This window comes from Salvelinus alpinus, chromosome 30 (assembly GCF_045679555.1).
Source record: "Salvelinus alpinus chromosome 30, SLU_Salpinus.1, whole genome shotgun sequence".
NCBI lineage: Eukaryota > Metazoa > Chordata > Actinopteri > Salmoniformes > Salmonidae > Salvelinus > Salvelinus alpinus.
The window spans coordinates 15,899,908-15,919,556 of NC_092115.1; the positions used below are offsets into that span (position 1 = coordinate 15,899,908).

Here is a 19,649-nt window from a genome sequence, read left to right on the forward strand (position 1 = left end):
GAATTTGATTGAATGTCATCTTACTTACATAATATTACCAGGAAAGGGTAAGCATTTGCGAGGCCTCAGGTAGGCCAGCGGTTAAGAGAGTTGTGTTATTACCAAAAGGTTGCTGGTTTGATTCCCTCAGCCAACTAGGTTAAAACAATCTGTCAGTGTGCCCCTTGAGCAAGGCATTTAACCCTACAGTAACTGCTCCTGTAAGTTGCTCTGGATAACAGCATCTGCTAAATTACTGTACATGATAAACAAATTCTGACTGTAGGCCTAATCAAGGATTGTGAAAAAGATTCACCTTTTGTGTAAACGTTATGCCATGGACACTTTGAATGTGGTTATGGCTAGAAGGGATCCAGCTTTTGTCAAATTTGACGACCTTTGATGTGCTCGATGATTTTGTGCTGTGTGCAAGGTGTTACGTCATTACTTCGAGTGGGAGTTGAGGCTCACGAGACGGTGTGTTCTCAGTTTATTCATGTGCTTAGGTTTTTCGATATTTGTTTAACTTTAATTTTGGCAGGGATATCTACACTTTGCTTAGTTAACGATTGAATTTAAAATAGAATTCTGAAATATCACTGTTGGTGGAGAAAATGAGTGTTGAGGCGTACGGGCCGAGCTCGCAGACTCTCACGTTCCTGGACACAGAGGAAGCGGAGTTGCTTGGAGCAGATACCCAGGGTTCGGAGTATGAGTTCACGGATTTTACCCTGCCGAGCCAGACTCAAACAGGCCAAACGCAGAGTCAGTTGGAAAATCAGGTCCGTGTAATTTTTATTGTATGGTTTCAAACTAGAAAATTAAAACTCGCTAACAAGCTACAGGGTATTGTACATACGGAACCTTGGAAGCTAGCCAGTATGCTAACTTGATTAGCAGAAGCAGCTATGTTAGCACAACTAGCACACTGGTAGCTAGCTGTATAGTTACAAAGAAAACACATGCATCTGTCCCAGAGGCCACGCAGCTGGCTAACCAGTTAACTTAGCCAGTATGTTTACATATAATTTAGCGTGCTAGTATTAGTTAATCTACTTGTACGCGTTGTGGGATGGACACCAGGATTGTCAAGCAGCCTGTCATTTTCTTGATAACGCCATGGCACTGAGTGTAACATTCCTAAATTCATTATCTGCCCGCGTTACATAGCAGGCATGCTAGATAACTGCTGTGAGTTTGTTACAAGTGCATTTGATGGTAAACTAACGTTAGTTAGCTAACTGTCAAATGCACTTGTAGTTAAAACGTTATCTGTGGTGGTGTCCATTTCCAGGTTATTTACGTTATTTTGCCCGCTGCTATTGAAATTACATTTCCATGTTTTCTCCAGGTGAATGGGCCTGATGGAGTTCTGCAGAATGGGGATGACCCTGTTGTGAAAGCAAGTCAACTTCTTGCAGAGTTGAACTTTGAAGAAGACGAGGAAGACAGCTATTATACTAAAGACCTCCCAGTCCATGCATGCAGGTAATGTTCAGAAATATCTTTTGATTGATATTTTGGTGCTGTCTTGCAGAGTTCATAATAAATATTTGTTTTCCTCCCTGTAAAGTTTTGACGGTTGTGACATTATCCTTGTTTTGCTTTCCCAAGTTACTGTGGCATTCATGATCCTGCGTGCGTGGTGTATTGCAACACCAGCAAGAAGTGGTTTTGCAATGGACGTGGCAATACATCTGGCAGGTAAGCTTCAAAGACCAACCAACTTAGCAAAATGTAGTTGGCGTCTATGTGGAAGACTATACACACACATAAAGTAGAATGTGAGGCACATGCAGGCACATGAGTCCCAAAGGACATTTTATAAATGTCTATCAGAAATGTTGCTGAATCTGTTCATATTTTACTCTCAGCCACATTGTGAACCACCTGGTCAGAGCCAAGTCCAAGGAGGTGACTCTGCACAAGGATGGTCCTTTGGGGGAGACTGTGCTGGAGTGCTACAACTGTGGCTGTCGCAACGTCTTCCTCCTGGGGTTCATCCCTGCCAAGGCAGACTCTGTGGTGGTACTGCTTTGCAGGTAAAGCAGGTCCATGGTGTTTAATAACCTTCATTGCACCATTCTGTTTCACAATGATCAGATGTCCTATTTCTCAAAATGTTCTTGGCCTTTTTTGGACCCATAATCCAATATCTCTTATCATTGAATCAAAGTGATTTTGTAGTGGAGTGCATTGATGGACGTATTGTTTGTTTTTGGTAATACAGGCAGCCATGTGCCAGTCAGAGCAGTCTGAAAGACATCAACTGGGACAGCTCCCAGTGGCAGCCGCTGATCCAGGACCGCTGCTTCCTGTCCTGGCTGGTTAAGATCCCCTCTGAGCAGGAGCAACTCCGGGCCCGCCAGATCACTGCCCAGCAGATAAACAAGCTTGAGGAGCTCTGGAAGGTTCATAAACTACCTTATGGTCCTGTGTGGCTCAGTTGATAGAGCATGGTGCTAGCAACGCCAGGGCTGTAGGTTCGATTCCCACGGGGGACCAGTACCGAAAAATATGAAAATATATGCACTCACTACTGTAAGTGGCTCTGGATAAGAGCGTCAGCTAAATTACATAAATGTAAATTTAGCATAAGTTAACCCAGTGGTTTACTGTAGGCCAGTGGCCTTTTACTTTGGTCATGGAGAGCTACTGGCTTTTATTATGAATTTTAAATCTCAAACAAAGTAAGCAGCACTCTTTATCTGTGGCTGTTGTTTGACTGGGTGTCTCCAGGAAAACCCCACAGCCACTCTGGAGGACCTGGAGAAGCCCGGCGTGGACGAGGAGCCTCAGCACGTGTTGCTGCGCTACGAGGATGCCTACCAGTACCAGAACATCTTTGGCCCCCTGGTCAAACTGGAGGCTGACTACGATAAGAAACTCAAAGAGTCCCAGGTAAGTTCTACTGTTTTCTGCTGGAGTTTTCAGGCTAGCTCCTCCTGCTTTTGGATGTCAAGGTAAAGGCAGTTTGGTTTTAGATGATTCATTAATTGCTGTCTCGTCTGTTTGTTTCACAGACCCAAGACAATATTACTGTCAGGTGGGACTTGGGACTCAATAAAAAGCGGATTGCTTATTTCAGCCTTCCCAAGACGGACTCAGGTGGTAATTCATTTTTTGTTCATCAACGTCAGTGTCCACGAGTGTTCCATGTCCATTCCATTCCGGCCACGACCTCCCTCACGTTCTCACTGATGAGCATGCCAGAGTGTCTTCTAGTCTTGAGTCTGTGTGTGTGTGTGTGTGTACGGTTCTATGTTTGTATGACTAATGTCCTAAAATCTATGGATTCTAAATTGTGCCTTTCATCAGCCAATTCCCTTGTCCTCGCTGTCCTTCTTTTTCTACTATTCACTGTATTTTTGAAGACATGCGCCTGATGCAGGGAGATGAGATTTGCCTGAGGTACAAGGGAGACCTTGCCCCACTCTGGAAAGGCATTGGACATGTCATCAAAGTCCCAGACAGTATCCTTTTTTAAAAAATCATTATGCTCTTATTTTATGTTACCTTTGACTCTTCGTTACTCATTTGATTCAAATTAAAAAAATTGTTTGGAAATGATTGTGTTTCTGTTTGACCACATTGATAGCATTAGTCTCTGCATTAGTCTCTGGAAGGAATAGGTGTTATGTGGCGTGTAGTCCTTAATCCTGTGACAATAGACTATGGCGATGAGATAGCCATTGAGCTGAGGAGCAGTGCTGGGGCTCCCGTGGAAGTACCACACAACTTCCAGGTTGACTTTGTGTGGAAGTCCACCTCCTTTGACCGGTAGGAACCTTCTGACACCAATCGATATGAAACTAGCTAGGCTTGCTTGGCAATGGACTTAATATTACACACGGTTTCAAACTTTCCTCCAGGATGCAGAGTGCCCTGAAGACCTTTGCCGTGGACGAGACCTCTGTGTCCGGGTACATCTACCATAAGCTGCTGGGTCACGAGGTGGAGGATGTGGTCATCAAGTGTCAGCTGCCCAAACGCTTCACCGCCCAGGGCCTGCCTGACCTCAACCACTCACAGGTGGGTGTTACCATATGCAGAAGTTATGAATAGATTTGAGTTATCCCTTCTAAAATGATATTTGCTGACAGTTTGGCATTTTAAAATGTGTCATCACATAGGTATATGCTGTGAAGACTGTGCTGCAGCGTCCTCTCAGTCTCATCCAGGGGCCCCCTGGCACAGGGAAAACGGTCACCTCTGCCACTGTAGTGTACCACCTGGCCAGACAGGGCAACGGGTAAGATGTGTTCACTTAATAGAGGACACCATATACAGTACTTATAAGTAAATAACTTTCACTATAAGAGTAACTACATTAGTCTTAGTCATTGCAAAATATATATTTTTTCTAAATTGACCAACCTAAAGGTTTTATTAGCGCTCTTGTCCATCCCTAACACCAGTTGTGTGTGTCCTCAGGCCTGTGCTGGTGTGTGCTCCCAGTAACATTGCGGTGGACCAGCTGACTGAGAAGATCCACATGTCAGGTCTGAAGGTGGTGAGGCTGTCTGCCAAGAGCAGAGAGGCCATCGACTCCCCTGTGTCCTTCCTGGCTCTGCACAACCAGATCCGCAACATGGACAGGTAACCTGGGACTGCTATCGAGAGAGGAATGGTGTCTTTATCTTATCAGGTGTCCTGCTAACTCAGGAGACAAAGGATCGATTCCACTTTTTTTATTTTTTTATTTAACTAGGCAAGTCAGTTAAGAACAAATTCTTATTTACAATGACAGGTTAACTGCCTTGTTCAGGGGCAGAACGACAGATTTTTACCTTGTCAGCTCGGGGATTTGATCCAGCAACCTTTCAGTTACTGGCCCAACGCTCTAACCACTAGGCTACCTGCCGCCCTGGCGGAGAACTTGAGAACTTGGCTCAGTTGCCTCAGTTTGAAAGCATGGATTCTCAGTTCATGTTCAGAGGCATTTCCTCTGTCTTGCAGCTTTTCTGAACCTTAACCTTCATCATAGGCTACATAATTTCTCCACACTAAAGAATACTGGCTTCTCAGTTTGTGTTTTTGTTGTATCTGTGTGCAGTATACCAGAGCTTCAGAAGCTCCAGCAGCTGAAGGACGAGACTGGGGAGCTGTCCTCGTCGGATGAGAAGCGCTACAGGGCCCTGAAGCGCACCGCCGAGAGGGAACTACTTATGGTAACACCTGCTCCTTTTCCACACACTCCCTTAAAACAAAGTCCTAAAATGGCATAATTCCACTACTTCCTGAAGTTGATTATCACTGACCACGTCTGCCATCTCTGCTCCACAGAATGCTGATGTGATCTGCTGTACCTGTGTGGGGGCAGGAGACCCTCGCCTGGCCAAGATGCAGTTCCGCTCCATCCTCATTGATGAGAGCACCCAGGCCACTGAGCCAGAGTGTATGGTGCCTGTCATACTGGGGGCCAAGCAGGTACGTCTCAGGGCAATCTCTACGATAAATTATGTCCAGTCAGTTAGCTCCATGACAGGTCCCAACTTCTCTCTCTTTCTCATACAGAATGTATTGATGAGGGAAAAGTGCAGTTACATTTATCACCTTTCTCCGGATGTTTGTGCTTGGTTGAATTTGACACTGAGACGGGCGCTAATTTCTCTGAGTTGTGATATTTTTAATTTTTTCCTTAAATTTCACCTTTATTTAACCAGGTAGGCTAGTTGAGAACAAGTTCTCATTTGCAACTGCGACCTGGCCAAGATAAAGCAAAGCAGTTCGACACATACAACAACACAGATTTACACATGGAGTAAACAAACATACAATCAATAATACAGTAGGAAAGTCTATATACAGCATGTTCAAATGAGGTAGGATAAGAGAGGTAAGGCAATAAATAGGTCATGGTGGCAAAGTAATTACAATATAGCAAATAAACACATATGCAAATACTATGCGCAATACTAGTTCCTACACCACACAACATTGGATTTGAATTGGAATAGCCTTTCTATTCGTATTAAATCTATGATTTCTCTCTGTTTCTCTCCAGCTGATCCTGGTGGGAGACCACTGCCAGCTGGGTCCAGTAGTGATGTGTAAGAAGGCCGCCAAGGCGGGCCTGTCCCAGTCCCTGTTTGAGCGTCTGGTGGTGCTGGGCATCAGGCCCATCCGTCTGCAGGTGCAGTACCGTATGCACCCGGCCCTCAGCGCTTTCCCCTCCAACATCTTCTACGAGGGCTCCCTGCAGAACGGAGTCACCGCAGGTAAGTCGGCGAGGAATGGAACTGGGCCAGTGTGTACACAGGTTGGTTGTTTAGCAACAAAACCGAGGAGTGCGCAACTATGGGGCAGAACAGACTGGGTTGACAACATGTAAACTATATTTAGTCTCCAAATGTTTATTGAAAACATAAATGCATTTGCACAATGAACACTTGTCTCTCAAATACATTGTTACAGTTGCTTGTTAGCTAGCTAGTGAACCATATTAGCATAGACATGACATGAGTCAAGACATGGTATCGATAACAAGATACAACGAGCTGACACGGGCCAACTATGATGTCTCACATGGCAAGCTATCTAACCGTTCAAAATCACCACACTGCCTACGCGCATCATTTTTGGACGTTGTCAGCCAACTCGTCTATAGAATCTTCGTAAACACAAGTGAGGGTTAGCTTGTCTTCCTGATGTGCTTGTCCAGCAAGAGGGGAATGGGCTCCCTGTTGTCTACAAACTGGTTGGGTACTTTAGATCATGTCTCTAAGGACCAAGAAAACAGAACAATTATGAATAGCCTTATAACAGCCATATTTACTCAGTTTGCACCAGGTGTAAAACACCCATAACAAAGGTAATACATGATATTGGCTTCATTTACACTTAAATCTGGATGAACCTAAATGTACATTTTACTAACTCCTTTTCTTGACCCATTTTTATTTTATTTACACAGCTGACCGCATCAAGAAAGGCTTTGACTTCCAGTGGCCACAACCAGACAAGCCCATGTTCTTCTACGTGACCCTGGGCCAGGAAGAAATTGCAAGCTCTGGAACCTCCTATCTTAACAGGTATTTGACAAACTGAAGCATTTGTCATTTCAGTGCTTTCGTACACTGACCATTTATGACTCCAGTCATAAAAAGGGTATGTTTTGTGAATATTCTTCACTCTCCTGCTGTACAGAACTGAGGCTTCCAACGTGGAGAAGATCACCACCAGGCTGCTCAAGGCCGGGGCCAAGCCTGACCAGATAGGCATCATCACCCCCTACGAGGGCCAGAGGTCCTACCTGGTGCAGTACATGCAGTTTAGCGGCTCCCTCCACACCAAGCTCTACCAGGTACAAAACACAGGCTTGGCTCTACAATATGTGACCAATCTCACTCCAGTCTGTCAGTCATATTCTCACTATAATGTAGCAGGTTTTAAAGATAGTTATAGCTTGAAATGGGAGTCCATAAATCTAAATAAACCAGTTTACATTGGTTTAGTAATGTGCTCATGGAATCATTCATCCAGTTTGGCCTTCACTTAAAACATTCAAATGGATGGTGGAATGGTGCGTCTATGTTAGCTTATCTAATTGCGTTCCTGTTTCTTGGCTGTCCTCAGGAGGTGGAGATAGCCAGCGTTGATGCGTTCCAGGGCAGAGAAAAGGACTTCATCATCCTGTCCTGTGTCAGAGCCAACGAGCACCAGGGCATTGGCTTCCTCAACGACCCACGCCGTCTCAACGTGGCTCTCACCAGGGCCAGGTAAAAAACACATGGACCATTCTCTCTGTCTCCTGATGCTCAACAGATAACGAGAAAAATCATAGCATTATCCTGTCTTTCAAGTTTTGCAAGACTATTTTAATATTTGTCTTTGGAATTATGTCAACAATTTCTAAATCCTCAGAGCAAAATGTCATTACTCGGGCAGAAACACTGTCACACTGCAAAGATAAATTATTTACGTCATATTATTTTCTATATCTGTGAAGGAAGTGTTTGAAAGGAACTATGTCCTATTTGTGTGTAGGTATGGGGTTATCATCGTGGGCAACCCCAAGGCCCTGTCCAAGCAGCCTCTGTGGAACCACCTGCTCAACTACTACAAGGAGCAGAAGGTTCTGGTGGAGGGACCCCTCAACAACCTGAGGGAGAGCCTCATGCAGTTCAGCAAGCCCCGCAAGCTGGTCAACGCCATCAACCCTGTGAGTCGTCCCCCCCTAAACCCATGTGTGTTGGATTATGTACAACTTTATGTAGTGCGTGGTGTTTACTTTCATGATTTTACTTTGCCAGTAGACAGTACACCATTATAAAAAGATGTGCATAGGCTACTGTGTGTGTTACAGTTTACAGGCTTACTGAAATGTTTGTTCCATGTGTGGGTTCTTCAGGGGGGCCGTTTCATGAGCACAGCCATGTATGATGCAAGGGAGGCTCTTATTCCTGGATCTGTGTATGACCGCAGCAGCACTGGTGAGAGACTATGTCAAACTGTAAACTTGTGTCTCTTTACCTGTTTTGCCGTTGTTCAATATGTTTTCTTTTCTTCTAGGACGTTCATCCAACATGTACTTCCAGACCCACGACCAGATCGGCATGATTGGCCCGGGCCCCATGGCCTCCATGAACATCCCCTTCAACCTGGTCATGCCCCCCATGCCGCCGCCAGGCTACCTGGGCCAGGTCCACTGCCCCCCAGCAGGCCGTGGTGGAGGTATGAAGGGTAAGGCGGGCGGCGGAGGGGCGCGAGGTGGGCGCCAGAGGAGCCGTGGCATGGGGAACCACGGCGGAGGCAGCGGGCAGCACGGCCTCATGAGTGGCAGCCAGGCCAGCCAGGACCTGGGCTCCCAGCCCTTCTCCCAGGGACCCCTCACCCAGGGCTACATCACCATGAGCCAGCCCTCCCAGATGAGCCAGCCTGGCCTCTCCCAGCCTGAACTCTCTCAGGTAAGGCAGCAGAACATTTACATTTGTTTCTCATAGCAGACATTCTTGCTCTGACAGACATGTACATGCAGGCTAAAAGCTTCTCCTTTGTTGTTTTTCTTACAGGACAGCTACCTTGGCGATGAGTTCAAGTCCCAGATTGACGTGGCCCTCTCCCAAGACTCCACCTACCAAGGGGAAAGAGCCTATCAACATGGTGTGACTGGACTGTCCCAGTACTAGAGTGTAAGAGACTACACTGGAACTTTTTTCTCTATATTCTATGAGCTAAGCCAACTGTTGCTGTAGTAATATCAGGTGGAGTAAATAGGATACCAGAAGCTGTTTTATATCTCGTCTTTGTCAGGGTATAAAAGTAATATTTGTTTTATTTGACTCTTAGGTTGTGGGAAAAGGAGCTAGGCCTGTGCTGAGCTTAGTTCGTCGCCATTTTAATCTGGGTAATATCAAAAAAAGAACATATGGATACCCGTTTTCCACTGCTACAACTGAAGCACCACTGTGTGAAAGCAACAGGAGAGAGACAGAGAGAAACCAACCAATCACAAGAGTGAGAGCAAAATGGGGGTAGAGCTGGACAGGACAGGAGCGAGGAGGAGGGAGAGAGAAGGCGCTGCTCGCACACGGAGAAAAGGAGAAGCAGCATACGTTGGGGTAGCAGCGTCGGAGCGACGAGCCCTTTGATGAGTCGAGGGGTGAAAGGTCATGGATCCTCAATGGGGTCACAGGAGTCACATCCCTGCCACCTCTTCTCCCCCAGGGACCACGAGTTAGTTGGCTGAGGACATTGTTCTCGGAGCAGAGAGACTGAGAAGAGTTCTCACACAACCCTCCAACCTCACTCTACAAAACCGTCTCCTGCCAGCTAGAGAGGGGAAAAAGGGGACGAAACTCTTGAAGCAGTCAGTCAATTTGGGAAAATTTCTAACCTCAAAGTTGATCCGTGCTCATGCTCTGCATTTGAACATGTTTGAGCGAGAGGAGAGAGGTTTTGGGCAGACCAAGAATGGTCTTGTTGAACGTCTCAAACGGAATCAAATGGTGCAGGAGTCGGAAGAATACTGACCATTCATCTTTTTCAACTTTGAGTTGGAAGGTTTTCTACATGAGGTCTGTTGTTGCAGAGGTTTTGAAAGCTGGTGAATTTCACTGGCTTTCCGCTCTGGTCTTTCTGAAGGATAAGTGGTGGAATGGCTCTTGAAACAATTAAAGGAAACATTATTGTCTCGAGATCTGAAGTGGTGGACTTGAAAGATCTGTAGTTTGCGAGACAGGTTTTAGTTTTTTTCTGAGGTATCTGTAGTACAAAAAGATGAGTAAAAAGAATACCATAACCAACTTATTGTAATCGAAAAAGCAGTCATCACTTGCTCTTTAAAATGACCTCCAAATTATTACTTTAAAATGAGTCACAGCTTCACAGACATCAAATGCCACAAAGAAAGCACTTGTAGAATGCACATATCATTTGCATGGCTACATGGCTAATTCATTAATCGACATTAAGCAGGGAGGTTATACCTAGAGACCCAAGTTTAAACATGAAATTATGTATTAAATCATGTTTTACTTTGTTGGTCAACTACTCTTAAGAGGTGTTGCATGGGAACAAGAATTTATGTTCAGAGAGGTTATAGTAATGAAGTGTGTGAATACTACTGGGATAAGACTCAGCAGTATTCACAAGTGGAAGTCTGGACCTGACTACTGAGGAAGGTTAGAAGCCTCTGGCAACTGCTAAATGTAGGTATTCAGTACTGGCTGTCATTGGCCCATGTGAAAATGATAACTGAATGAAGGTTATGAACTCACTTAAAAATATATATATATATAATTTCTGGCCATACCTTGCTGAGTTTCTTGACCGAAGGAAGGCATTTCTGTCAGTATGTGGCAGAGGATGAGAATAAATATTTGTATATTGGTGTTGTAGACACAGTAGGTAATTTTATATTTAGTGCCCATGAAAGGTTATGGTGTAGATTTATGTAGCCCCCACCACAGATCTAGTCTCAAACCTGACCCTAGGCTAACCAGTGGGTGCGTTCCTTTGCTGATGCAGGCCAGATCGTACAACGTCTGGATAGATATTTTACATATCAACTATCCAAATTATATATAGCAATCTGGTCCCCGACGACACAGTCGAGGACGTGCCATGCAACCAATTGTTGATGCTTGCAATGTCTGAGCAGGGGAACGCGACCAGTGACTAGGGTCTGGTTTCAATGCTTGTGTTCCCCTGGTCAGACATTGCACGTATCAATCAGTGGTTGCGTGCCCTGTCATCGACTGTGTCATTGACTGACAGATTGCTATAACATATGACGTGGTTAGCTGATACTTAAAATGTCTGCAACGCCTGGGCACAGGAACGCCCCCAATGATGGACTCTTTTGGCGTAGAGGAACTGTCACTACCTACACTATATTTCCAGCAGTATGTGGACACCGATTCAGATGAGTGGATTCGGCTATTTCAGCCCCATCTGTTTGTGATGGGTATATAAAATCGAGTACACAGCCATGCAATCTCCATAGACAAACATTGGCAATAGAATGACCTTACTGAAATGCTAAGTGACTTTCAATGTGGCACTGTCATAGGATGCCACCTTTCCAACAAGTCAGTTTGTCAAATGTTGGCCCTGCTAGAGCTTCCCCAGTCAACTGTAAATGCTGTTATTGTGAAGTTGAAACGTCTAGGAGCAACAACGGCTCAGCCGCAAAGTGGTAGGCCACACAAGCTCACAGAACGGGAACGCTGAGTGCTGAAGGGCATAGCTTGTAAAATTAGTCTGTCCTCGGTTGCAACATATAGTTCCAAACTGCCTCTGGAAGCAACATCAGCACAAGAACTGTTCATCAGGAGCTTAATGAAATGGGTTTCCATGGCCAAGCAACCGCTCACAAGCCTAAGATCACCATGCGCAATGCCAAGCGTTGGCTGGAGTGGTGTAAAGCTCGCAGTCATTGGACTCGGGAGTAGTGGAAATGCGTTCTCTGGAGAGATGAATCACGCTTCACCATCTGGCAGTCCGACGGAATAATCAGGGTTTGGCGAATGCCAGGAGAAAGCTACCTGCCCCAATGCATAGTGCCAACTGTAAAGTTTGGATGGAGGAATAATGGTTGGGCTGTTTTTCATGGTTTCGACTAGGTCCCTTAGTTCCAGTGAAGGGAAATCTAAATGTTAAGGCATACAATGACATTGATGATTTTGGACATCCAACTTCGTGGCAACAGCATGACAATTCCCCTGTGCACAAAGCGAGGTTCTTTCAGAAATAGTTTGTCGATCAGTGTGGAAGAACTTGACTGGCCTGCACAGAGGCCTGACCTCAACCCCATCGAACGCCTTTGTGATGAATTGGAACGCCAACTGCGAGCCAGGCCTAAACGGCCAACATCAGTGCCGGATGTCACTAATGCTCTTGTGGCTGAATGGAAGCAAGTCCCCGCAGTAATGTTCCAAGGAAACCTTTCCAGAAGAGAGTAGGCTGTTATAGCAGCAAATGGGGGACCAACTCCATATTAATGCCCATGATTTTGGAATGATGAGCAGGTGTCCACGTACTTTTGGTAATGTAGTGTAAGGGGAAAAAAATATTTTCCCGGGGAGTCTCCCAACAAACAATGAGGCAGACATGCCAGAACGTTGCGATTCTAAACCAAAGTTTGTAGGCAAAACTTTTGCAGTGGTTTTATTGAAGGTAGTTTATGCAAACTAGCCACTTGCTAATTACACTCATTAAAAATAACTTCTGTGATCTCTAGCTACTATTTTATTTTAAGCGGATAAAGTAGTGACGTAGTTCCATTATGCAAAGAGTCCATACTTTAAACCAGACCCTAGTCACTGTGTTGTCTAGGGTCGGGTTTTCAAGCCTACCACATCCCCCCCTTTGGGGGAAAAAAATGTATTTGGTAGATTGCGAGAACCCTTTTATCCAGTTGAAGTTAAAATTTTACTTTCCCCTTTTGAATGTCCTTTAGTTTTGATAAAACTACCAATACATACATCTTCAAACATGTAGACCTACCCTGTCACATGGAGAATTGTTATTGATGCACAGTGCCTTCAGAAAGTATTCATACCTCTTATTCTATTTTGTTGTATTTCTATTGTATTTATTAAGGATCCCCATCAGTTCCTGCCAAGGCAGAGGCTACTCTTCCCGGGGTCCAGAAACATTAAGGCAGTAATATACCATTTAAAATATTACGTAACATTTCATTTCATAACACTTTTCACAACACATTAAGTGTGTGTGCCCTCAGGCCACTACTCTACTACCATATATCTACAATACAACATCCATGTGTACAGTCCCCACTGTTCCATAAGGTGTATTTTTCTGTTTTTTAAACCTGATTCTACTGCTTGCATCAGTTATCTGATGTGGAATAGAGTTCCATGTAGTCATGGCTCTATGTAGTACTGTGTAGTCTGTTCTGGATTTTGGGATTGTGCATGTCTTGTGGGATATGCATGGGTGTGCATTCAGCATGTCAATACTTTTTACAAAAACAAGTAGTGATGAAGTCAATCTTTCCTACTTTGAGCCATGAGAGATTGACATGCATATTATTGTTAGCTCTGTGTACATTTAAGGGCCACCCATGCTGCACTGTTCTGAGCCAATTGTAAATCCTTCTTTGTGGCACCTGACCACACGACTTGACAGTAGTCCAGGTGAGACACAACTAGGGTCTGTAGGACCTGCCTTGTCGATAGTTAAGAAGACAGACCTCTACCCATCTTAGGTACCGTTGCATCAACATGTTTTGACCATGACAGTTTACAATCCAGGGTTACTCCAAGCAGTTTAGTCTCCTCAACTTGCTAAAATTCCACATTATTCATTACAAGATTTAGTTGATGTTTAGTGTCCCAAATACAATGGTTTTAGTTTTAGAAATATTTAGGACTAACTTGAATTGTACATTACTTTTAAAATTCTCAACCTCTGTCAAGTTGGTTGTTGATCATTGCTAGACAGCCATTTTCAAGTCTTGTCATAGATTTTCAAGCTGATTTAAAGTCAAAGCTCCTGAACATTCAATGTCATCTTGGTAAGCAAACCCCAGTGTATATTTAGCCTTGTATTTTAGGTTATTGTCCTGCTGAAAGGTGAATTAGTCTCCCAGTGTCTGTTGGAAAGAAGACTGAACCAGGTTTTCCTCTTTGATTTTGCATGTTCTTAACTCTATTGTAAATTTTTATCCCCCCAAAAACTTCCCTAATCTTTACTGATGACATAATGCAGCCACCACCATGCTTGAAAATATGGAGAGTGGTACTCAGTAATGTGTTGTATTGGATTTGCCCCAAACACAACGCTTTGTATTCGGGACAAAGTTAATTTCTTTATCACATTTTTTTGCAGTTTTACTTTAGTGCCTTATTGCAAACAGGATGCATGTTTTGTGATATTTGTAATTCTGTACAGGTTTCATTTTTTTTCACTCTGTCATTTAGGTTAGTATTGTGTGTAACTACAATGTTGAACTGAGGATTTATTTCTCCTATCACAGCCATTAAACTCTAACTGTTTTAAAGTCACCATTGGTCTCACGGTGAAATCCCTGAATGGTTTCCTTCCTCTCCGGCATCTGAGTTAGGAAGGACGCCTGCATCTTTGTAGTGACTGGGTGTATTGATACACCATCCAAAGTGTGTAATTATTAACTTCACCATGCTCAAAGGGATATTTAATTTCTGCTTATTTAATTTTTTTGACCCATCTACCAATAGGTGCCCTTCTTTGCGAGGCATTGGAAAACCTCCCCTGGTCTTTATGGTTGAATCTGCGCTTGAAATTCACTGCTCGACTGAAAGCCCTTACAATGATCTGTATGTGTGGGGTACAGAGATGATAAACACTATTATTGCACACAGTGATTTTTACTCCTGAACTTATTTAGTCTTGCCATAAAGGGGTTGAATACTTATTTACTAAAGACATTTCAGCTTTTCATTTTTTATTATTTTTTATTAAAAATAAAAATAAATCCACTTTGACATTATGGGGAATTGTATGTAGGCCAGTGACACAATCTCAATTTTAATATATTTTCAATTCAGGCTCTAACACAACAGAATGTGGAAAAAGGCAAGCGGTGTGATTACTTTCTGAAGGCACTGTAATTTGTATCATTGATGGTAAAATTTCTCACGTGTAAAAGTAGTATTTTGTGTTAATCCTGCCGTGTTGAGTTTTAGGTCTGAAATCTTTCACTCTGTAATTCTGAATTGTATGTAACCATCACTCATGATTCATTACGGTACCCTCCATTCCATGTGTGATAGTGTCATCTGACAATCATTTTTATGTCATTTTGCTGAGTCGTGTTAGGGTATGATTTTCAGAAGTCATTGTCATATGCTAATGTGGTTCAACATTTTCTGTTATGAACACCTGTGGAAAGACATTTTAAGATGCTACCCATTCTGACTAAATGTGTTTGTACCTACCAAAAAGATCTGCAGATATCCATATCTTCTAGACATTAACCACATCCCTCCAGATAAATTATGAAAATGTGTTATTTCCGACAGCGTTCCCTATCTGACAACCTGTGCATGTGCTGTTCGATAGTACACCTCAATTATCAGGTTTCATCACTAAACATGCATGTATCTTTATGAAATTAGCCTATTGTTTCAAAAGGGGAACTACTGAAGATAAAATAAACTGCTGCTGCAAAACAACTAAATGGTTAGGGTATGAAATGAGTTCAAGTAGATTAAATATTGGTCCACTACATATGGTAACTGATCTTTGTTCATCTTCAAATATAGTTCAAACAAAACACCACTCTTGAGTGTCTCAAGGGGTACAGGAATTTTGGAATGCCAAGAACCTTCAATTAGGACACAAAATAGTCTAGATTTGTCCTCTTTCTCCCCCCATAGCTGGTGTCACCCTAGTATTATTTATTTTCATTATTTGCTTCTGCGGGGGTTTTACTTTGGAGTGAAGTGATGTTTCTTTCTTCTTGGAAATTGCTTGATTATGATTATTTGGTCATCTGTTATACTCTCACTGAAATGTCATCCTTGTAACATCTTTGAAAAAAATAAAGGTTTCTTTTCACTCATTTTAAGTGATGGACAATTCAACTAATTTTTTTAAATAAATGACAGGAATTATGATTAACTCGACTACTAGCACTGAGCTCATAGACTTCACATCTGGGCTGGGCGGCCCTAATCTCATGCTTACATGGGGCTGCGCTATTGTGTCCTTGTGAGCCCAAGGAATTTGTTTTAATGTGAGTTATGTGAAAATTAAATACAGGTTGGTTTGTGTTTATTACGCCTAATCTATTTGCTAATGGTCAACCGTGAAGTAGACTCTAAACTACTGTAGTGAGTTTTGTCGGTGTTAGATTAAACGTAATTTAACCCACTACCAAACGGTAACCAGCAGGTGGGGGTGTATGTAGACGGGTTGAAACCCCAACTGTAGCAAATTGTAGCCATTAGAGCGCTGCACCGCGCGCAGCTGGTGTTATCTGGATATGAAATGTAACCAATAAAAAAAGTATCTCATGCCAAGCGATACTTGGTAACTAACCAGTGTAGAAGACTGCACGCTTTTCACTCACACATTGCACCTTCAAGCGGAATACAACCTGAGCTTCGCGGGGAACTGCGTTACAACAAGGTTACTGAAGTGCAGTCAGAAAGAAAAACTGAGAAATCTACACACGATGGACTGCCGGACTGTGGCCAATGATACACATTGCTCCAGTTTCGTGATGGCATCGATGTCCGACGTCGTGGCAAGCTTTTTCAAGTGAAGGGACAGAGCGCATATCATTTTATTGACAGCGAATGTCCACAGTATTCATAGCCAATTCTTGCCCTTTGCAGTGCAATTCCGGTGGTATACGGAAGCATCCCTATACTGACACAAATAAGAGGAAGGATTACAGCTCCAGTGTTCAACATAAAGAAGCCCACATTGCAGCTCGACCAATATATCTTATTAATCTTTTACAACGCAATGGGGTGAGTGTCTCGAGTAACTCTATTCAACTCTCACTGACTCATTGCATTGGACGCTGGTAAATGACTGTTGCTATGAGAGAAAAGTTGAGGCTATGCTGCAGTCAGTCGGGACCATATCTCAAAAGGTCAGGACAATGCTTTTTAATATTGGAGTACCTTGTTCTTGAGGTAGGGTACCTATACATTTCTAAAGATACATTGACAAGCAGCGAGGGCACCCTGAACACTTGGATCTATCATAATTGTTATTTTCTAGTCCAGTTGTGTATTAATGTTAAAACATTTTTTTGTATGGAAACATCTTGATGTATGCAGTCAGTGTGTGCTAATTTCTTTCTTCCATAGAAAGAATACCTCTGCTGCCTTATAAGATGTATCCGCAACATCGAGAAAGGTGAGTTGCTGTTATATTACATCCTGAGCACCTACTCCATATCCCCTTCTGTCTGTGTCCTTGTTTCAGTTGAGACATATTGACCCTGAGCACCTACTCCATATCCCCTTCTGTCTGTGTCCTTGTTTCAGTTGAGACATATTGACCCTGAGCACCTACTCCATATCCCCTTCTGTCTGTGTCCTTGTTTCAGTTGAGACATATTGACCCTGAGCACCTACCTCATATCCCCTTCTGTCTGTGTCCTTGTTTCAGTTGAGACATATTGACTACATAGTCCAAATTAAGAGATAAAAGAATGGTAAAAAAAATGGTGTAATGACCTTGGGATGCAAATAGGACCTCTTCTTTTACAGGACAAGAGAGAGAATAATAATTTGTGTGTGGGGGGGGGGGATTATATCTGTCCTGTTACACACTTGTACAAGTGTGTAGTGGAAATGTTTTTTTCTGTTACATAACTCAACTCTCCCTGAGACACCCGCAAGGAGTGGGGTCACATCCAGTGTCACCATTGTCCAGGAGAAATTGAGGTTAACTTCTCAAGGGCACAGCAACAGGTTTTCATCTTTTCAGACACAGGATTTGAACCAGCGACCTTTCAGTTACTGGCCCAACGTTCTAACCTCAAGACTATATTGGCCACCCCATTCTTGACAGTAGTCTCTTGTGTCCTTTGGATTGTTAGTGTAATAATAGTGTGTGGATGTTTGATCATTAAAGCAAGTACAGTTGAAGTCGGAAGTTTATATACACCTTAGCCAAATACATTTAAACTCAATTTTTCACAATTCCTGACATTTAATTCTAGTAAAAATTCCCTGTCTTAGGTCAGTTAGGATCACCACTTTATTTTAAAAATGTGAAATGTCAGAATAATTGTACTAAGAATGATTTATTTCAGCTTTTATTTCTTTCATCACATTCCCAGTGTCTCAGAAGTTTACATACACTCAATTAGTATTTGGTAGCATTGTCTTTAAATTGTTTAACTTGGATCAAGTGTTTCGGGTAGCCTTCCACAAGCTTCCCACAATAAGTTGGATGAATTTTGGCCCATTCCTCCTGACAGAGCTGGTGTAACTGAGTCAGGTTTGTAGACCTCCTTGCTCGCACACACTTTTTCAGTTCTGCCCTCAAATTTTCTATAGGATTGAGGTCAGGGCTTTGTGATGGCCACTCCAATACCTTGACTTTGTTGTCCTTAAGCCATTTTGCCACAACTACTGAAGTATGCTTGGGGTCTTTGTCCATTTGGAAGACCCATTTGCGACCAAGCTTTAACTTCCTGACTGATGTCGTGAGCTGTTGCTTCAATATATCCACATCATTTTACTTCCTCATGATGCCATCTATTTTGTGAAGTGCACCAGTCCCTCCTGCAGCAAAGCACCCCCACAACATGATGCTGCCACTCCCCGTGCTTCACGGTTGGGATGGTGTTCTTCGGCTTGCAAGCCTCCCCCTTTTTCCTCCAAACATAACGATGGTCATTATGGCCAAATAGTTATATTTTTGTTTCATCAGACCAGAGGACATTTCTCCAAAAAGTACGATCTTTGTCTCCATGTGCAGTTGCAAAACGTAGTCTGGCTTTTTTATGGTGATTTTGGAGCAGTGGCCTCTTCCTTGCTGAGCAGCCTTTCAGGTTATGTCTATATAGGACTCGTTTTACTGTGGATATAGATACTTTTGTACCTGTTTCCTCCAGCATCTTCACAAGGTCCTTTGCTGTTGTTCTGGGATTGATTTGCACTCTTCACACCAAAGTACGTTCATCTCTAGGAGACAGAAGGCGTCTCCTTCCTGAGCGGTATGACGGCTGCGTGGTCCCATGATGTTTATGCTTGCGTACTATTGCTTGTACAGGTGAACGTAGTACCTTCAGGCGTTTGGAAATTGCTCCCAAGGATGAACCAGACTTGTTGTGGTCTACAAATCTTTTTCTGAGGTCTTGGCTGATTTCTTTTGATTTTCCAATGATGTCAAGCAAAGAGGCACTGAGTTACTGAGTTTGAAGGTAGGCCTTGAAATACATCCACAGGTACACCTCCAATTGACTCAAATTATGTCAATTAGCCTATCAGAAGCTTCTAAAGCCATGACATCATTTTCTGGAATTTTCCAAGCTGTTTAAAGGCACAGTCAACTTAGTGTATGTAAACGTCTGACCCACTGGAATTGTGATACAGTGTATTATAAGTGAAATAATCTGTCTGTAAACAATTGTTGGGAAAATTACTTGTGTCATGCACAATGTAGATGTCCTGACCGACTTGCCACAACTATAGTTTGTTAAAAATTTGTGGAGTGGTTGAAAAACAAGTTTTAATGACTCCAACGTTCTA

At 43.1% G+C, this 19,649-nt stretch overlaps 2 protein-coding genes across 7 annotated transcripts in view; both read left to right on the plus strand.

The window, feature by feature from the left end:
- The first annotated feature begins 41 nt into the window (after positions 1–41).
- Positions 42–15,991, plus strand: LOC139560293 (regulator of nonsense transcripts 1-like). 2 transcript variants are annotated; one of them, XM_071376936.1, is made up of 23 exons: positions 42–761; positions 1,331–1,467; positions 1,594–1,683; positions 1,854–2,021; positions 2,210–2,390; positions 2,719–2,880; positions 3,003–3,090; positions 3,354–3,452; positions 3,651–3,759; positions 3,852–4,011; positions 4,113–4,231; positions 4,414–4,578; positions 5,036–5,150; positions 5,266–5,409; positions 5,987–6,200; positions 6,896–7,013; positions 7,129–7,285; positions 7,558–7,700; positions 7,969–8,143; positions 8,333–8,414; positions 8,494–8,888; positions 8,994–9,113; positions 9,271–15,991. In XM_071376936.1, the coding sequence occupies exons 1-22, from the start codon at positions 594–596 to the stop codon at positions 9,108–9,110; spliced, it is 3,306 nt and encodes a 1,101-aa protein (XP_071233037.1). In that variant the 5' UTR covers positions 42–593; the 3' UTR covers positions 9,111–9,113; positions 9,271–15,991. The 2 variants fall into 2 exon arrangements, with proteins under 2 accessions (XP_071233037.1, XP_071233038.1); XM_071376937.1 differs by having other exon boundaries at positions 3,003–3,087.
- A 275-nt stretch (positions 15,992–16,266) lies between these two features.
- LOC139560294 (homer protein homolog 3-like) overlaps positions 16,267–19,649 on the plus strand; it is a 29,047-nt gene continuing 25,664 nt past the window's right edge. Inside the window, exons 1-2 of one of the 5 annotated variants that reach the window (XM_071376942.1) lie at positions 16,267–16,907; positions 17,257–17,301. In XM_071376942.1, coding sequence (XP_071233043.1) covers positions 16,903–16,907; positions 17,257–17,301 — 50 coding nt within the window. In that variant the 5' untranslated portion in view covers positions 16,267–16,902. The other 4 variants (XM_071376938.1, XM_071376939.1, XM_071376940.1 and 1 more) reach the window with 4 other exon arrangements.

What these genes read in the sequence shown, in the direction of transcription:
- LOC139560293 (XM_071376936.1), top strand. Translation starts at nt 594, where the DNA reads ATGAGTGTTGAGGCGTACGGGCCGAGCTCGCAGACTCTCACGTTCCTG. An exon ending in AAGTCCACCTCCTTTGACCG is followed by an intron (nt 3,760 to 3,851) that starts GTAGGAACCTTC and finishes ACTTTCCTCCAG; the next exon opens with GATGCAGAGTGCCCTGAAGA. An exon ending in CTGACCTCAACCACTCACAG is followed by an intron (nt 4,012 to 4,112) that starts GTGGGTGTTACC and finishes GTCATCACATAG; the next exon opens with GTATATGCTGTGAAGACTGT.